The sequence below is a fragment of the Propithecus coquereli genome, unplaced genomic scaffold (genome assembly GCF_000956105.1).
Source record: "Propithecus coquereli isolate 6110/MARCELLA unplaced genomic scaffold, Pcoq_1.0 Scaffold1, whole genome shotgun sequence".
Taxonomy (NCBI): domain Eukaryota; kingdom Metazoa; phylum Chordata; class Mammalia; order Primates; family Indriidae; genus Propithecus; species Propithecus coquereli.
Genome location: NW_012133857.1, coordinates 14,573,240 through 14,590,277, shown reverse-complemented (window position 1 = coordinate 14,590,277; position 17,038 = coordinate 14,573,240). Strand labels below are relative to the sequence as shown.

Genomic DNA, 17,038 nt, shown 5'->3' with positions numbered 1-17,038 from the left:
GCTCCCTGGCGTGGGGCTGGAGCTGCCACGCGCTGCCTCACCATGAAGGGAAAGGAGGCCCAGGCTGGCACAGTTGTGGCACAGACAAGCGGAGGCTGGGGGAGAGAACACCATGTTTAATAAACCTGCCTGTGCATGTCTGACCACACCTCTTGGATGCAGTCTGGGCCAGGATGGACAGCCTAGGTGGGTGTGGGATCTGACCCACTCTTGGTCTGTGCCCCTCTAACCACATAGCCTTGAGTAGGCTGCTGCGTCTGTGTCCCAGTAACAAGCCCCCACTATGCCCATCACCCTAGGAGGCAAGACTCTGGGGCCACAGCCATGCCTGGGCTAACAGGGATTAGAGAGAAGGGTGATCACTGTCTGGGACACAGGAGGTCCTGGCAAGAAGGGTGATATGGATCCGGCAATCCCACTAGTGGGCATATAGCCAAAGGATATGGACTCAGTATGTCAAAGAGCTATCTGCTTATCTACGTTCACTGCGGCACTATTCACAAAAACCAAGATGTGGAAGCAAACTAACTATCCACCAAAGGATGAATCGATAAAGAAAATGTAGTATATTTACACAATGGAATACTATTTGGCCTTGAAAAAGAAAGGCCTTAAAAATGAAATCCTGTCACTTGTGAGAACATGGATGAACCTGGAGGACATTATGCTAAGTGAAATAGCCAGGCACAGAAAGATAAATATTGCATGATCTCACTTACATGTGGAAACTAAAAATGCTGAACTCAGGAGCAGAAAGTAGGGTGGTGCTTCTTAGGGGCTGGTGGAGAGGGGTTTGAGAGGATGTGAGTCAAAGGATACAAAATTTCAGTTGGACAGGAGGATAAATTCAGGAGATCTATTGCACAACATGGTGACTATAGTTCATTATAACGTGTTGTATTCTAGAAAAACAAAAGAAAGGGTGATATGCGGGTACCAGAGATGGGCAGAAAGATTGGAAGATCATGGTCCAGCCCCTAGCAGGACCGGTGGGGGCAGCATGGGCAGCTCAGAGGCGAACCTCCAGGAGGTAGCGCAGGCGACACTGGCTCTCCTGGTAGATGAGGTACTCGCTCTGGGAGAACGTGGAGTTGCGGAACTCTGGGCAGGGTACGGGCCAGCCCTGGGGCACCATCACTCGCTGGCCATCTAGCTCCAGCTTGGCGTCCTGGGTCGGATCTGCAGGGCACAGCAAGGGCCACGGGTGACCCAGGGGTCACTGGTCCCTGACCTTACGAATAAGTCCTGCCCCCTCTGCTCTCCACTTCTGCCATGGGCAACGCCTGCTCATTCCTACCTTGCGTACCTCCAAGCCATTGCACAGGCTAGGCCTTCTGCCTGGAAGATCCTCTCCCATTTCTGAGAAACTCTTACTCATGTTTCAATGCTCAATCAACAGCACCTCTCTGTCAAGTCCTCCTGGGTGCCCAAGAATGATTTGCTGAATCAGTGGATGTTTGTTGAATGACAAAGTGAATGACTACAGTGAGGAAGGCTGCTTCTCTTTGTCTCTCTCCACAGCCCTCTCCCAGCTCACCTCCTCCCTAAAAATGTCCCGATCCCCTAGCTCAGCCCCATCTCTATCCTTAGGCATGTCCTGCTTCTCAGAACTCACCAGGCTCTGTGAGGCCTCGGGCAATGACACTGTCAAAGCCAGGGAGCGGATGTATCAAGTTGGGCTCATCCATGGTGATGTGGTGCTCTTTGCCCAGTGCCACCTCGCCCAGGAACATGTAGCCAATGTGGTGGGCCCCACAGGGCATGCCAGTAACTGGAAGGCACGGGGAGGCTCAGGGTGGCACTCGGCCCTCCTCCTGCCTGACTCCCAGGGCCCCTCTCTGCGCCAATGCGATCTCTCTGGCTTTGCTGCCCAGCCCAGAGAAAGCTAACACTCCTCCAGCAGTAACCCTCCTTCCCCCTCCCCCGTCCCGGCCTGCTCCCTTCCACCTCACCCTGCTCCCTGTGGCCAGGCCTCTGCACCCTCTGCTGTACGCACCAAGGTCAGCAGTGGCCTCCCAGTAACCAAACCCGGGGAGGGGGCTTTTCTCCCTGGCCTGCTCTGCTGACTTTGCTCCTGGCATCCTCAGCCTTGACCTTGGGACCCCTTTGTGCGGACTGTCCTGAGCCTCCCAGCCCAACACTCTTTCTTAGGCTGCTCTACTCTCCTGTGGACCCCTTGGTCTTGGCATCCTCAGATATTCTAGAATTTCAGTCCCATCTGTCCTTGGATGGAGCCTTGGACCAAGCTCTCTGCGTCGGCCTGGGCTGAGGAGCCCATCTGGGGAAGTCACTTCAGTGAGGACACCCTTAACCAGACACTCAGAAGTTGCTGGAGACACCTTTGACCCTTTCCCACATACTGCCCATCCCACCTACACATCCCTCCACAGCCCTGGGCCGGGTGCCGTCACATCTGGCCTGGCTCACAGCACGGCCTCCCTGCAGCTTTCAGCCCCCGCCTTCCTCTCCACAGCTGCAGCCACTGAGATCTGCTACGGACAAGTCCACCTGGGCTCCCCACTGCTGTCTGGATAAGGCCCACTTGATCATCCAGGGCCCCCAAGCCCCCTGCCCCATTAGGCACTACTGCTCTGAGCTTCAGTACCAGGCAGTGCTTGGAAGTCCTGGTCTGCCACAGCCCCTGGCCTCTATGTCCCTCCCTGGCCTCGAAGTCTCCTTTTTTACCCCCTCCCAGGTCTGGCTGGTGCGCTCATCCTATGTGTATCATCTCCTCCAGGAAGCTGTCCCTGACCACCAGGTGCTTCCTCTGAGTCCCCTCAAGCCCCAGGATGCCCCACTGAGCACTCTGGTCTGTAACTACTTAGGGGTTCCTTTCCTGGATCCACCGTGAGTTCCAGTGGGCAGGGACCGGGCCCAAACCACCTCAGTGCTTCCATGCCCGCCCAGGGCTTGGCCCAGGGGGTGCGCCTCACCATAGCCGCCTGATTTGCTGTTTTCCGAGGCGAAGTAGATGCCCTTGCCAACGTGGTCACCAGAATGTGGCATGATGTGGAGCCCACTGGTGAGGATGGCAGCCACCACAGCCACGTTGGTGCCATGCCACAGCAGCCTCCGATTATCCAACTTGGAGTGGTCCTGGAACCTGTCTCCCTGAGTAGGGGAAGGGTGGGAAATGGGAGACTATAGCCATCCAACAGCTCAGGCACCTCTCCCTGCTGCTCAGATGGGACGACCAAGGCCTAGGGCCCCTCTGGTCACTCACACACACTCCCGGCCGGGCAGAAACTAGAGTTGCTAAGCCATTTGCCAAGGGGCGGATAAGCCAAGGGTATCTCCCTAAGGAACAGAGTGGTGATGGGGGAGGGGTCAGGTGAGTCTCCCTCATCTCCCCTTCCCGGTTCACTTTCCAAACATGTTGAAGAGTAGGGCACCTGTGGCTGCTGCCAGTCTGTTCTAAGTAGGTTCAAATCACCTATGGGAGGAGAGCAGAGGCTGGGCACCAAGGGTGGGAGGCTTGGGGACTAATCCCCCTCTAGTCCCCCTAGTCCCAGAGCTCCCCTCAGGCCCTGGAGTCACGGGGAGGGAAGGCTGAGGGCGAGGTTTCCTCTGGGCACCCCGAAGGCAGGTGGGCAGAGAGACGGTGCCCACTGTTAGCCTGGCTCCTCTGTGGGGCCCAGCCCACCTTGTACTCAGGCGCCCCAGAGTCCGGCAGCTGCAGCTGGCACTTGAGAAGCTGGTAGTCTCGGTCCAGAGGGTGTGGCACCTCCTCCACTGTCTTCTCCTCCTCAGAGGCTGCCTGCAGGGTCTGGGCCAGCTCGATGTCTGCCAGCACCTAGGATGATGGGCACTGGCCACTTGTCTTCCCACTTGACCTCTGGCCTCCCTCCCCTCCCCTCTCCACGTGAGGGTACCGCAGCTACCCCACCTGTTCGTCTATCTGCCTGGCCTTTCCCTGCCCTGTCCTCCAGCCTGCCCATCGAAGTCCAGCCTTCTGGGCCTTGGCCATCAGTCCCTCATTCCCCTTGCCCAGTCTGGCTGTTTGGTCCCCCCTCTGCCTACCTGCCCTCTGCCAGCCCTCACCAGCAGCATGTCTTTCTTGGCCTGCAGAATCTCAGGGGAGTTGATGAGCGGGGGTCGGTTGCGGCCGAAGTTGTGTGGGATGACGGTATAGAAGTGGGAGGACAGCTCCTCTAGGCTTCGGCCACTGTCTGTGGGGTCTCTCAGGGCCTCCTCCAGTGCCTCCAAGGCCTTACAGCCCTGTGCAATTTGCTGCTTGCTCAACTTTCCCAGGGGCATCTTCTTCACATCTGGGGGGACAGGGGAGTGGGGGGACTGAGCCCTGTGGCCCTGCCACCCTGGGGCCCCTGCCACCCTGCCTGGCCCCTCCCCTCTCACCCAGGTTCATGAGGGCCATGGCATTGTTGAACATCTCCTTACTGAAGATGTTGGTGATGAGCTTCTGTGTGGCTGGGTCCAGGGAGCAGGACTGCACCCGCTTAGCCACAGTCCTTGCTGGGCCTCCGTCCACCTGGGGATAGGGCACACATGGGCAGGAGCAGCTGGGCAGGGCACTCGCTCTTGCAGCAGTGTGTGGCATTAGACAGAGGCTGGAGAAGGGAGGTCTGTGCCCTGGCTGCACAGCTGGGCGATAGCAGAGCCCAACCCGCTGGGTCTTTCCACCCAGTTCCCTCCCTCAGCCCAGGGCCCAGCCACCCATCCTGGCTACTTTACCTTCGCCACAGCCTCCTGGGCCTCGTCTTCTCCCTGCACTTCGATAAGTGTGTACTTTTCAGGGTGGGCCACAAAGTGGTCCCGCTCTGCCCAGTTGTTCTTGGTTTTCTCCTGAAATTTCTTCTCAAAGTCTTTCTTTGCATCTTCTAGCTTTTTGAACTGTTTGATCTTCAACTGGCCCATCTCTCCCTGCAACTGACAACCTTCAGGGCTGTGCCCATTGCAGTGCCCACCACACGTTTGTTGGCTTCTGGGCTGGGCCAGGCCCTGTGCTAAGTGCCCATGGACAGAGCTGAGGGGAACAGTCAGCAGCTATGGCCTTGTAGGGACACTGGGGAGCATGTGTTGAGCGGAAGAGGTGGAGAGGAGGTGGGCACAGGTGGCTGAGGCTCGGGGCACTCACCACACGGCCCCAGCGGTTCCAGCGGACGAAGTGGTCGTCCTCTTTCAGCAGCTGGATGATGTAGAACTTGTTGTTGTTGTTCCCGACATTGGTCTGGTTCAGAGTGCAGTCATAGTCCTCGTACACCTGTGCCAGAGGCGGGTGCAGGCCGGCTGGCACTGGACGGGGTGCCTGGCTGCATGCCAAGATGGCTCCGATGAGGACAGGAGTCTGACTGCACTGGGGAGGGCTTGCGGGGTCATGGCTCTGCTCTAGGGGATGCAGTCTGAGAGTATATGGCTAACCTGGCATAGGGGTGTGGGGAGTTCTGGAAGGCCACAGCCGTGCCCTACAGAGGGGAATCTGAGGGGGATTTGGCTCTGCCCTGAGAGGCTGGTTTGAGGGGACATGGGTGAGCCCCTGAAGGAGTCACAGCCCTTCCCTAAGGGTGGTCCGGGGAGGCCTGCCTGGGGTCTGAAGGGCAGTCATGACCTACCTGGACGTGATGGGATACAGCCCTGACCTCTGGGGTCAGGAGAACATGGCCTTGCTCTGGAGCTTACTTGGGGGCCTTGAGCTACTTGGCCAGAGTTGAGCCCCAAGTGGGAGGGGAGCAGGGCCGGATGTGTACTGTGAGGAAGCAGGCTCTGGGCTCTACTGGGGGCTGCAGCTCGCCCTGATTCCAGGGTTGCCCCTGAGTGGACATGTGGAGTCCACACGGATTACGCGCTTCTCTGCAGGTGCAGCCCTGAGGGCTTCGGCAGTGGAGCGAAATGTGTCTTCCTCCCCTGGTCCCCGCTTCTTCTTCTTTTCAGGGTCCTTAGTCTGCACCGAGGGCTTGCGCTTTGGAGCCATGCTGTCCTGGGGCACAGAAGGGGCCCTCAGGCATCTGTGGCCCCTCACATATCACCACGCAGGCCCCCCCCCGCCCCCCCGCACAACACCAACTTGCCCCACCCTGGGTTTGCCCTTTGCCCTTTGGCGGCCTCCCACTGCTTCCCCTGCCTACCCTGTCCCCATTCCCAGCCCCAGACCAAACTGGTCTCTCTGTACCTCAGATATGCCCCTTTCTCCAGGAATAAGAGCAGGTTCAGGACTCTGTCCACTCTGGTCAAGGAAGAGTCGGGCTCCCTACCCTCTCCAGCTCTCCAGTGTGTCATGAGGTGATAGGGAAAGTGAAAGGAGAATCTCTCCCTCCCACTTCTGGGCTCCTTCCTGTCCAGAATGCTCGCTGGCTACTCTTCCCCGTCTGCCAGCTAGCTTTGACCTGGTATGGTTGCTGGGCTGTCACCAGAGCTGTGGGGGATGGTGGCCAGCAGCTCTTAGTGGCAGGACTCCTGGGGACTAATCTATCCCTCCAGAGCTTAGAACTCAGTGGTGCAAAAGCCTTTCCCAATGGACTTGCGAGTTCTAGGGAGTCAGCCAGGCTTCCAAATCAGTGGCTTTGAAGTGCCAGAGGGCAGGGGACCAGGTCCCACCAGGTCTTGCCCTGCCCTGCCCAGGGCTTTGAGCAGGAGCCTAGAACACTCACCTAAGAGAAACGGGGACTTGGGAAAGGTGACTGCCACCAAACCTGGCAGTGTGAGCCTCCCAGGGCAGTCCCAGGTCTGAGGCCTCCTGTAGCAACCCTCTGTGAGCCTTAGGCGTGACTCAGGGAGGGAATTCCCAACTGTCGCCAGAGGCCTGAGGAAGAGCTTGGGTAGGGGGTAAAAATCCAGCTATTTGTGAGTGAGTCAGGGGCTGGTGCAGGCCAGGTCGGGCGGCCTGTCCGACGGACGGGTGGACACTCGATGTGGACACATTTAGGGCCCAAGGCACTGCCTCGCTCTTCTCACGGCTGCCTGGGTGCCTGGAACACCCTGTTGTCCCGCGCCAGGCTAGTTTATTTTCGCCCTGGTCCAAGACGGGGAGTCACGCCTGGAACGCGGAACCCCGCATCTCTGGCGCCCCCTAGCGGCCAAGGGGCGCAAACACAGAGAAGGCTCTCTTGTTCCGACCCTCCCTAGAAATCGGCCAGCAGTAGAGCGCATGCGCCACAGTCTCAGGCCGGAAGCGCTGTGGAGACGCTAGCTTACTACTGGAGCCTGGCACTGGAGCCTATAGGAGCTCTAGGAGGCGCGGCCACAAGAATCTATCCTATGGGCGCTTGGGGGCGTGACACAGCCTGCTGAAGAACCCAATGGAGTAGTGGGAGGCGGGGCCCGCCGGGCCGTGGTAGCCTATGAGGGCCCGGGGTCTTGCCAAGCCGCGCGGGTTTAGCAGCCACGTGAATTCTCCGGCGGTGGCTGCTACACACACGGTAGGCAGCATGTCTGCAACGGCGGTAGCTCATAAGCGGGGAAAGTCGGCCTCCGGGGCCAGCGCAGGGGCCAGCAAGCGACGGAGAAAGGTGAGCATGGCGCTTCCATGGGCCACGGTCAGTCCCGCTACTGAGACAACAGTCATCCCATCCGAGAGACCCAGGTCTGGGCCCTTCCCCAGCCCTTCGCCCGGGACACCAGCTGGAGTCAGCTTCGTTCCTCTCTCCGCGGGCCATACCCTGGAGAGCCTTGCTCTTGACCCGGGAGCCACCGCCTTTCTTAGTCCTGGGGCTCTTGAGGGACCAAAGGGGCCTTTGGTCAGTGCCAGGATGTTCGGCACCTGTGACCAAAGAAAGGATCCTATAATTCCCAGGCCGACTCTGCGGGGGACAGGGGCAAATCCAAGGGTGGCGGCAAGATGAATGAGGAGATTTCCAGCGACTCTGAGAGCGAGAGGTGAGCTGTTCTTTTCCACCTTGTGGGAGGGAAAACTGAGACTGATGGTGTGTGGAAGACTCCGAGTTCGTGTAGAGCTGGACCTAGAACCCAAGACTCTGGCCCTTGGCTCTCAGATCGTGGCTCTATTCCTCCAGTTGCCTCTGAGAAGTCTCATCTCTGCGAGGTCTCTGTGTGGGGAGGACCCCAGGCCCCAGTGAGAGGGCATTGAGACCTCCCTCGCTCATGGCAAGGAGCTAAGCTCGGGGCTGGACTGACAGGCAAAGGGAGAGGGATGCAAGAAGTAGTTCAATAGCTCAATAGTTCTTCAGCCTGTTTTCCCACAATTTCACAATTACTGGTGTCCCTGACTCTTAACATGCCAGGTACTGGCTTCACTGTTGGGAGTACAGAGAATGTGTTGTAATGGGATGTCTGTCTTATAGCTGTGTGTTCCGGGAACAGAGGAGGGACATTTAAATAAGGCCTGGAGAGATGAGGAGTCTCTCACGTAGAGGTAGGGGGGGCATTAAGGGATCAGAGGCACACTTTTTAAATACTGCCATATAATCTTTATTACAACCATCATAATATCCCAGTAATTACAAAAAGAAAAGAATACAAAATAGAACCTATAAAAACAATATTCTCCAAATTATTTGAAGTTTAAGTCCTCTGGAAAAAAGGAATTACTAGAGATGTCATTCTGCTGTGTTACCCGGTAGTATTATATATTATTACCATCTTTTACCCACAATCTTGAATAAGTTGGGATAGTTTAACGTTGGTGGCAGATAACCCTTCATTCATTGCACATCAGTGTTAAAACATTAAAAGCCATTTAGTTTTATTAATTAAAACTTATTAATTAGTTTTATTAATTAAAACAAATTAAGTTCACATATAGTGTAAATAAAGTGTTTAAAAATCTGTATGCTCCCTGGTCAAGATACATATTACAACCATTCAAAAAGCATTATTTTTCTTTCGATATAGCAATCTTAGAGTTTTGCTTTCTCCATTTTCAGAGATTGAGCTAATCATATAGTAAACATTGATTTGAAATGCATGTATAACCTTTCTTAGAGGAGTTATTTTTCACTCTCCTCTGATAATCTGTGCAATTTTCTTTATTTCTGTCACATCAAATACTATTCAAGAGTTTAAGACTTCTACTTTATTCTACTGTGGAAGGGCAGGTAGTGGGTACATCCTGATCGTGGAGAGCTTTGAATGGCTCCCTCATTTCTGCAGCTGCTAGGGTTGGTTATAAGGTTTCAAAGGGTTGGGCAAGGTGTCAGGCCTGATTCTATGGGATAGAAGCTCTCATACCGGGGAATCCTAGTGCCTTCCTTATCAGTTGGCTTTAGAAATTCTGCTTCTAAAATTGATTATGTGTTGCCTTAACTTGCACACAGAAAGACTTAAAATACTTTTCTTAAGCCTAAGGTTATTGTGGGTAAGTGTGTACCAGGCCCTGTGCTAAGACTTTTAAATATTTTTAAAATGTTATATTGTGAAACATATTAGATACAGAAGAGTAAATGAGAAACATTTGTATTGTAGAGAGTAATGATAAATGGTGAACCTCTGTGCACCTACCACTAAGGTTAAGAACTAGAACATGTGCAGAAGCTTGGCAGCCGTAACTGTCATTTCTGACCTGAGTTAATACTTTTTTTGGTTTTCTTTCTTCTTTTTCTTTTTTTGTAGAGACAGAGTCTCACTATGTTGTCCCAGGTAGAGTTCAAGTGGCATCATGGTAGCTCACTACAACCTCAAACTCCTGGGCTCAAGTGACCCTTCTGCTTCAGTGTCCTGAGTAGCTAGGACTACAGGCACACAATACCACGCCTGGCTAATTTTTAAATTTTTTGTAGAGATGAGGTCTCACTATGTTGCCCAGGCTGGTCTCCAACTCCTGGCCTCAAGTGATCCTCCTGCCTTGGCTTCCCAAAGCACTGAGATTACAGGCATGAGCCACTGTGCCTGGCCCTTTCTTCTTCTTTTAAAAAAATTAAAAAAATATTTTCTCATTCAGTTATAATTTACATACAGTAACATTCACTTTTTAAGTGTATAGTTCTCCAAGTTTGGACAAATGCACATAGTTGTATAACTACCACTACCATGAAGTTAGAGAAAGGTTTCGTCACCTTTCAGAATGCTCCCCTGCTCCTTTGTAGTCACTCCTCTGCCTTCCCCCAACCCCTGCTAACCACTGTCCCTAGAGTTGTGCCTTTTCCAGAATGCCATATGAATGGAATCATTCAGTATATGCTTCCCTCGGTTTTCTTTGCAGTTCTGCCTCCTATGTGTGAAGCCTTAAACCATAGATTGCTTACTTTGGGTAAACTGGGAAGTCCCAACCTTGGCTGCGTAAGGGAAGGGTGGCACTAACCTGACTGGCCGAAGGCTTGCCAGGCAAGGGCACCAAATGGTCTTTGGGGTGTGGTCAGCCTTGGCTTTCCTGAGAGTTTTCAAGGTCCCTTTTGGGGCAGTCTTAGGTAAGGTCATGAGTGGGTCCTGGGAAATATGGTTGGGGCAATTGACAAAGACTAGATATCTGCAGGCATGTGATTGGGGGAGTGGGGTGCCCTGGATTTTCTGTTTCTGAGTTCTCATGACCTGCCTCTAGCTCCCAGGAGCAGGTCAAAGCAGGGCCTGTCTTTGAATGAAGTGAGTACCCTCAGCTGGTCCAGGGACTGGGGTATGGAGGCTGTGGCAGTGAATCTAGGACAATGGCAGTCCAAGTGTGTCTACCTCTTGGGTCCTTGGATCTGGTCCAGACTGACAGCCTCCTTGTCTAGGGGTGGTTGTCATCTTTTGGCTTTCTGTGCTAGGTCTCCTGCTTCCGGTATCCCTTGCCTTCCTCTTAGTTTACCCTCTTGTTTGGGGAATACATTCTCTATCTTTAAAAAAGGAGAAAGAACCAATTCTGAGGCACCTTGCACATCTGATGATGTCATTTGATGTTTTAACTGGGCATGGCATCCCAGTCGTTATTTTCCTTCAGAGTTTCGTGTGTAAGTCTCCTTTGTCTTATTCTCTGTATATTGCTGTTTAGATATCTGACCATTTTTTATTTTTATTTATTTATTTATTTTGAGACAGAGTCTCACTCTGTCTCCCAGGCTGGAGTGCAGTGGTGTCGTCATAGCTCACTGCAACCTCAAACTCCTGGGCTCAAGCGATCCTCCTGCCTCAGCCTCCCGAGTAGCTAGGACTATAGGCGCATGCTACCACACCTGGCTAATTTTTAAATTTTTTTTATAGAGACAGGCTCTTGCTATATTACCCAGGCTGGTCTTGAACTTCTGGCCTCAGGTTATTCTCCTGCCTTGGCCTCCCAAAGTGCTGGTATTGCAGGTGTGAGCCACTGCGTCCAGCCCATTTTGATTTTTGATGCTTTGTTTGTGACCCGATTTCTCTTGGAAGTCTATAGAACCTTCTCTTTCCCTCAAAGTTGAGAGACTTAATATCCTTGGGTTTTGGGTCTGTTTTCACTCCTATGCCAGGCACTGAGTGGGGCCTTTGGGTCTGGCGAGTCATAGCCTTCAGTTTTCCTTTTTTTTGAGACAGAGTCTCGCTTTGTTGCCCGGGCTAGAGTGCTGTGGCATCAGTCTAGCTCACAGCAACCTCAAACTCCTGGGCTCAAGCAATCCTTCTGCCTCAGCCTCCCGAGTAGCTGGGACTACAGGCATGCGCCACCATGCCCGGCTAATTTTTTCTATATATATATATTTTTAGTTGTCCAGATCATTTCTTTCTATTTTTTAGTAGAGACAGGGTCTCGCTCTTGCTCAGGCTGGTCTCAAACTCCTGACCTTGAGCAATCCACCCGCCTCGGCCTCCCAGAGTGCTAGGATTACAGGCGTGAGCCACTGCGCCCGGCCCCATAGCCTTCAGTTTTCTGCACGTGTAATCACTGGCCATGAGGGCTGGCTGGGCTGGAGAAGGTTGAGTGGCAGGGAGAGCATCAAGGAGGCACAGTCCTAGTGGTTAGGGGGTAGGATGAGCCTCTCAGACCCAGCCCCCTCCTGCCTGTAGCCCAGCTCCGAGGAAGACTGAGGAAGAAGAAGAGGAGGAGCTGGAGGAGACTGCACAGGAGAAGAAGCTGCGCTTGGCCAAGCTCTACCTTGAGCAGCTCCGGCAGCAAGGTGAGCCAGTGAGCAGGCATGGGGAAGGGCAGGGTCTGTGCCTGTGCATGTCAGCTGCAGCCCCCGCCACCTGATGGGTGACCGATGCAGATACCCAGTGGGTGCCAGGGCTGCTGGTGCTGGTTGCACTCTTGGGGGTGGCCAGGAGCTCTAATGGGCCTCTTGCAGCACCTGCAGGGGGTTTTAGACTGATGTGATCAGTAAGGGAGAGGGAAGAGGAGGCCATTCAACCTGTTCTCCCCTCTTCTAAGACAGCCTGAGCTTCCTGCAGGACCCAGCCCTGGGGCCGTGGGGTCTCAGCCTTGGTTTACTTGGTCTGATCTATCCTACACAGAGGATGAGAAGGCTGAGGCCCGTGCATTTGAGGAGGACCAGGTGGCAGGGCGCCTGAAGGAGGATGTGGTGAGTATGGAGGGAGAGTGTGGGGCAGGGGTGGGGCTGGTCCTGCCCCCAGGACCTCATCTCTGTCCTCCCCATGCAGCTCGAGCAGAGAGGCAGGCTGCAGAAGTCAGTGGCAAAAGAGGTGAGTGAGCACAGTCCTTTGGTGTAAGTTGGAGGGGACTGGGGGCTCCACCTGTGTTGGTGGGCAGATGGCTCCATGGGAGCTCAAGCTGTGGGGGTCTTTGCTCTGGAGCATGGTGGACACTTGGGCAGATCAGGTCAGGCAGGGTCTGATCCTTGCAATAGTGGCTCCTGTTTACCTTCTGGCCAGGGTGGGTGGGAAAGGCCAGTGTTGGTGGGGGGTGGTATCTTCATGTCCCCAGCCACAGTGACCCAGCCCCTGTCTGCCCAGATCCAGGCCCCTACCCCGGCTGACATTCGAGTTTTACGGGGCCACCAGCTCTCCATCACGTGTTTGGTCATCACTCCCGACGACTTGGCCATTTTCTCCGCCGCCAAAGACTGCAGCATCATTAAGTGTGAGTGAGTGGCTGGGGCGGGTGTAGCCCCAGGGCACATCTGGAAGGGTTGGCCTGGGGAAGAGGCAGTGGTCATGGCAAACAGAGCCCTGATGGGGAGAAGCCTTTGGAGGCAGGTTTGCTCCCAAAGAGGTGATTTCTGGGTGACAGTGGAAGCTTCTGCCCAGCAGTGGGGCTTATGAGCTCCCTGTCCCTAGAGACAGTTGAGCAGAATGATGCTTTGGTAGGAATTGACACCGCAGATGGATGGTTGGATCAGAAGATGTTCGAGGCTCTGCACAGTCCTGTGATTGAGTCCCTGGTCCTTCTGGGTTCCTGAGATTCGACAGCTGAGCACTATCCTTGTCTGCCCACCATAGTAACAGGAAGAAGTCACATCATCAATGCCAAAACACTTTTTTTTTTTGGAGACAGAGTCTCACACTGTCGCCCTAGTTAGAGTGCAGTGGTATCAGCCTAGCTCACTGCAACCTCAAACTCCTGGGCTCAAGCGATTCTCCTGCCTCAGCCTCCCAAGTAGCTGGGACTACAGGCATGTGCCACCACACCCGGCTAATTTTTCTATTTTTAGTAGAGATGGGTCTCACTCTTGCTCAGTGCTCAGATTGGTCTCGAACTCCTGACCCTAAGCGATCCTCCCTCCTCAGCTTCCCAGAGTGTTAGGATTACAGGCGTGAGCCACTGCCCCTGGCCCCAAAGCACTTTTGCATCTTCTCTCTTTGGGCTTCATGGCTGCTTTTTGGGATTATTGTCCCCACTTAACAGCTGAGGAAACTGAGCTGATTTGTCCAAAGGCTCACAGTGGCTGGACCAGGTCTTCAGACCTGAGTCCAAGGCATTTTTCATGGTCCCTTTTTCCATGCTGCCCCTTGAGGGGTTGCCAGCTAGCCCTATCCCTCAACGCAGTAACCTCTCTCCCCCCTTGTGACAGGGAGCGTGGAGAGTGGACGGAAGCTGCATGTGATTCCTCGAGCCAAGAAGGGTGCCGAGGGACAGCCTCCTGGCCATAGCAGCCACGTGCTCTGTATGGCCATCTCCTCAGACGGCAAATATCTTGTAAGGCCAGGTTGGCCCCGGGGGCAGATGTGAGGTCTGGGTGCATGGTGGGTGTCTGTGGTCATTGTCTTCAACCCCACAGGCCTCTGGTGACTGCAGCAAGCTCATTCTCATTTGGGAGGCCCAGAGCTGCCGGCACCTGTACACCTTCACGGGACACCGGGACGCCGTGTCGGTGAGGAGCTGCGCCTGCCTTGGCGGATGTTTAGCAAGCACCTGCTGAGTGGGCCCGGCTCGGTGCTGGGCCCCTGGGGTCCCCGTCCTCAGGGAACCTGCACTGTGGGGTAGTGAGCGGTGCCCTACAGGACATAAACATGCTGAAGGGAGGGGGAGGGGCTGGGGGAGACTGAGCGGAGCCTGCGCAGGGACCAGCGAGGGCTTGAGAAGTCTGCATCTGTGTAAGGGCAGCCGGGCACGCGAGCGCCCCACAGAGTGCTCTCGGGGCAGCTGGCCCCTGTGCCACGCGACCTGCTTTTCGGGAAGTACCCTCTGGGCCCGACCTCTCTCTCAGCTGCTGTAGTCCAGGTTCCCTTTTGCCCTCTCTCCCTGCACCCTTAGGGGCTGGCGTTCCGCAGAGGCACTCACCAGCTCTACAGCACGTCCCACGACCGCTCCGTGAAGGTGTGGAACGTGGCGGAGAACTCCTATGTGGAGACGCTGTGAGTGTGCGAGGGGAGGGGGGTGCAGATGTGCGCATGGGAGCCCACGCGTGACCCCCAGCCTGCTCTGTCTTGCCCTCCAGCTTTGGGCATCAGGACGCAGTGGCTGCACTGGATGCCCTGAGCCGGGAGTGCTGTGTGACAGCTGGGGGCCGGGACGGGACTGTTCGTGTGTGGAAGATCCCCGAGGAGTCCCAGCTTGTCTTCTATGGCCACCAGTAAGGCGGCGTGCTGTGCCAGGTGGGGGCTGCATGGGCTGGGGCTAGGGGTGGGGTTAGGCTGTGCCCCTTACAGCCCCTTTTTCTAGGGGCTCCATCGACTGCATCCATCTCATCAACGAGGAGCACATGGTGTCAGGTGCAGATGATGGGTAAGAGCTGCCTTTTTGATGTCTCCAACCACTGCTGCTGCTCCTGAGCGCCTGCTGGCTGCCCGCCAGGCCCTGAGCGCGCCTCGTAGAATCCCCCATGGGGGTGCTCTCATAACTCCTTTTCATAGATGAGGACACTGAAGCAGAGAGCTCGGTGACCCTGTCCACCTCCCACGGCTGGTGTGTGCCTTTGATCCCTCTCTGCCATGTGGCCTTTCTCTCCTGCTCCTGGCCCCTCACTGACTGTACACCGTGTCCACAGCTCCGTGGCCTTGTGGGGCCTCTCCAAGAAGCGGCCACTTGCCCTGCAGCGTGAAGCTCACGGGCTGCGGGGGGAGCCAGGCCTGGAGCAGCCCTTCTGGGTGTCGTCGGTGGCAGCCCTACTCAACACAGACCTTGTGGCTACAGGTGGGTGCCCTGCAAGGCAGGGAGGAGGGGTCGCAGGCTGGGCTACTCTGGGGGTTGCTGACCATCCCTGTCCCCCCAGGCTCCCACAGCTCCTGCGTGCGGCTTTGGCAGTGTGGGGAGGGCTTCCGGCAGCTTGACCATCTCTGTGACATCCCCCTGGTGAGTGGGGCTTGAATGCTCAGCCTATCTTTGCCACATTCCTGAGGCCCCTGGAGCTTATGGCTCCTGGAATTAGCCCTTTAACGTCTTTCTTCCTGTCTGAAGGGATCCCCCTCAGGGCAGGGCCAACTCCTGGCACAGGGCCTGGCAGGAACCCTGCCTCCTCTCCCTCTTCCCCTCCTCCGCTCCCCTCCCTGTCCTAGGCCCTTTCCTGGGTGCTGGGGTACAAGGTAGGGAACAGCATGGGCAGAGGCACGGAGGCCTGATGCTGTGATTGGTTCTACACGGCTGGTGCCAGATGGAGTGTCTGGCTGGTGTGTGTGGGCCTGACCATCCACATTGGGGTGACCGGGGAGAGAGTGGCAGGATCTGTCAGTGACATGTGCTGAGAGTGCAGGGCCTGGGGCAGTGGTGACGGCCATGGGGTCTGCAGGGCCCCACAACCAGGAAGGAGCCAGGCCTCAGGCCACGCCCTTAACACACTTGGCAGATGCTGTCTCCTTAGTCCTCAAAAACTTCTCGGAGAGCCTGGTGCTCTACTTGCCCCCATCTCACAGATGGGTGGAGGGCTGGCCCACGCCACTGAGTAGCAGGAAGCAGAGCAGGGATTTAACCCAGGCCTGGTAAGGCCAGGCGCTTGACCGATGGTGGGGGGCTGTGGGGGAGTGGTGGTCTGATGTCCTACCATGTTGTTCCTCTCTCTTCTCAGGTGGGTTTTATCAACAGCCTCAAGTTCTCCAGCACTGGGGACTTCCTGGTGGCCGGGGTTGGGCAGGAGCACAGGTTTGTGGGGACCCTCGAGGGTGAGGGGCAAGGTGGCACTGGCTGGGCAGCGGCGTGGGAATGGGGGTGGGGACTGGGTGGAGGCTGGGCACGTCTCAGCCGATCCTCTCATCCCCCCGCAGGCTCGGCCGATGGTGGCGGATCAAAGAGGCTCGGAACTCCGTCTGCATCGTCCGGCTCCGCAGGGCCCCCGCTGCCCCAGCCGCCCCAGCCGCCGGCTCCTGACACTCTTTCCTCTTTATTTAAGGCCTTCCCAGGCTGTGCCCCATCTGCTTTGTATTAAAGTCTCCTTTTTTGGGCCTTGTCTCTTGCAGCTTCCTGAGGCGTGGGTGCAGCAGGGACTGTGGGTGGGAAGAGGCCTGGGGAGGGACAGGACTCCAACAGTCGCTCAGCTCTGCCCTCTGCTGCTCGAGGGCTTTTATCCTGTTCCAAAGAACTTGGGATGGAGATGCCAGCTGGCTGCTGGCTGCTGGTCCCTGAGCATCCCGCGCGAGCTCGTCAGGCTAGCTCCCCAACCTCTGCTCTGGGCTGGCAGGGGTCAGCAGCCGTGGCTGTCCAGTGTGTGTAAGCGCTGGGGCCGCGGTCTGACAGCTAAACTGAGCACAGCCGGCTGCACGTCAGCTGACTTCCTGACCCAGGCCAGGCCAGGAAGCTGGAGCAGACAGACTGCCCCTGAGGTGCAGAGGTGGGGGTCTGGAGTAGGGGTGGGACCCT

The 17,038-nt window shown here is 55.8% G+C and overlaps 2 protein-coding genes across 2 annotated transcripts; one reads left to right on the top strand and one right to left on the bottom strand.

Moving 5' to 3' along the window:
- Window positions 1-926: 926 nt before the first annotated feature.
- On the bottom strand, window positions 927-6,194 carry PARP3 (poly (ADP-ribose) polymerase family, member 3). Its single transcript, XM_012649372.1, has 10 exons — window positions 6,128-6,194; window positions 5,750-5,935; window positions 5,096-5,221; window positions 4,693-4,881; window positions 4,357-4,489; window positions 4,042-4,268; window positions 3,644-3,793; window positions 2,934-3,111; window positions 1,616-1,771; window positions 927-1,179 (listed from the first exon to the last, which is right to left on the bottom strand). Exons 2-10 carry the CDS (start codon window positions 5,927-5,929, stop codon window positions 1,010-1,012), a joined length of 1,509 nt encoding a protein of 502 aa, XP_012504826.1. The 5' UTR covers window positions 5,930-5,935; window positions 6,128-6,194; the 3' UTR covers window positions 927-1,009.
- Window positions 6,195-7,329: 1,135 nt separating this feature from the next.
- RRP9 (ribosomal RNA processing 9, small subunit (SSU) processome component, homolog (yeast)) lies at window positions 7,330-16,585 on the top strand. The gene is made up of 15 exons (XM_012649783.1): window positions 7,330-7,463; window positions 7,748-7,830; window positions 11,860-11,969; window positions 12,304-12,371; window positions 12,451-12,492; window positions 12,763-12,889; window positions 13,821-13,945; window positions 14,028-14,120; window positions 14,504-14,604; window positions 14,688-14,822; window positions 14,912-14,974; window positions 15,237-15,382; window positions 15,462-15,541; window positions 16,251-16,324; window positions 16,447-16,585. Exons 1-15 carry the CDS (start codon window positions 7,383-7,385, stop codon window positions 16,547-16,549), a joined length of 1,431 nt encoding a protein of 476 aa, XP_012505237.1. The 5' UTR covers window positions 7,330-7,382; the 3' UTR covers window positions 16,550-16,585.
- The last annotated feature ends 453 nt before the right edge of the window (window positions 16,586-17,038 follow it).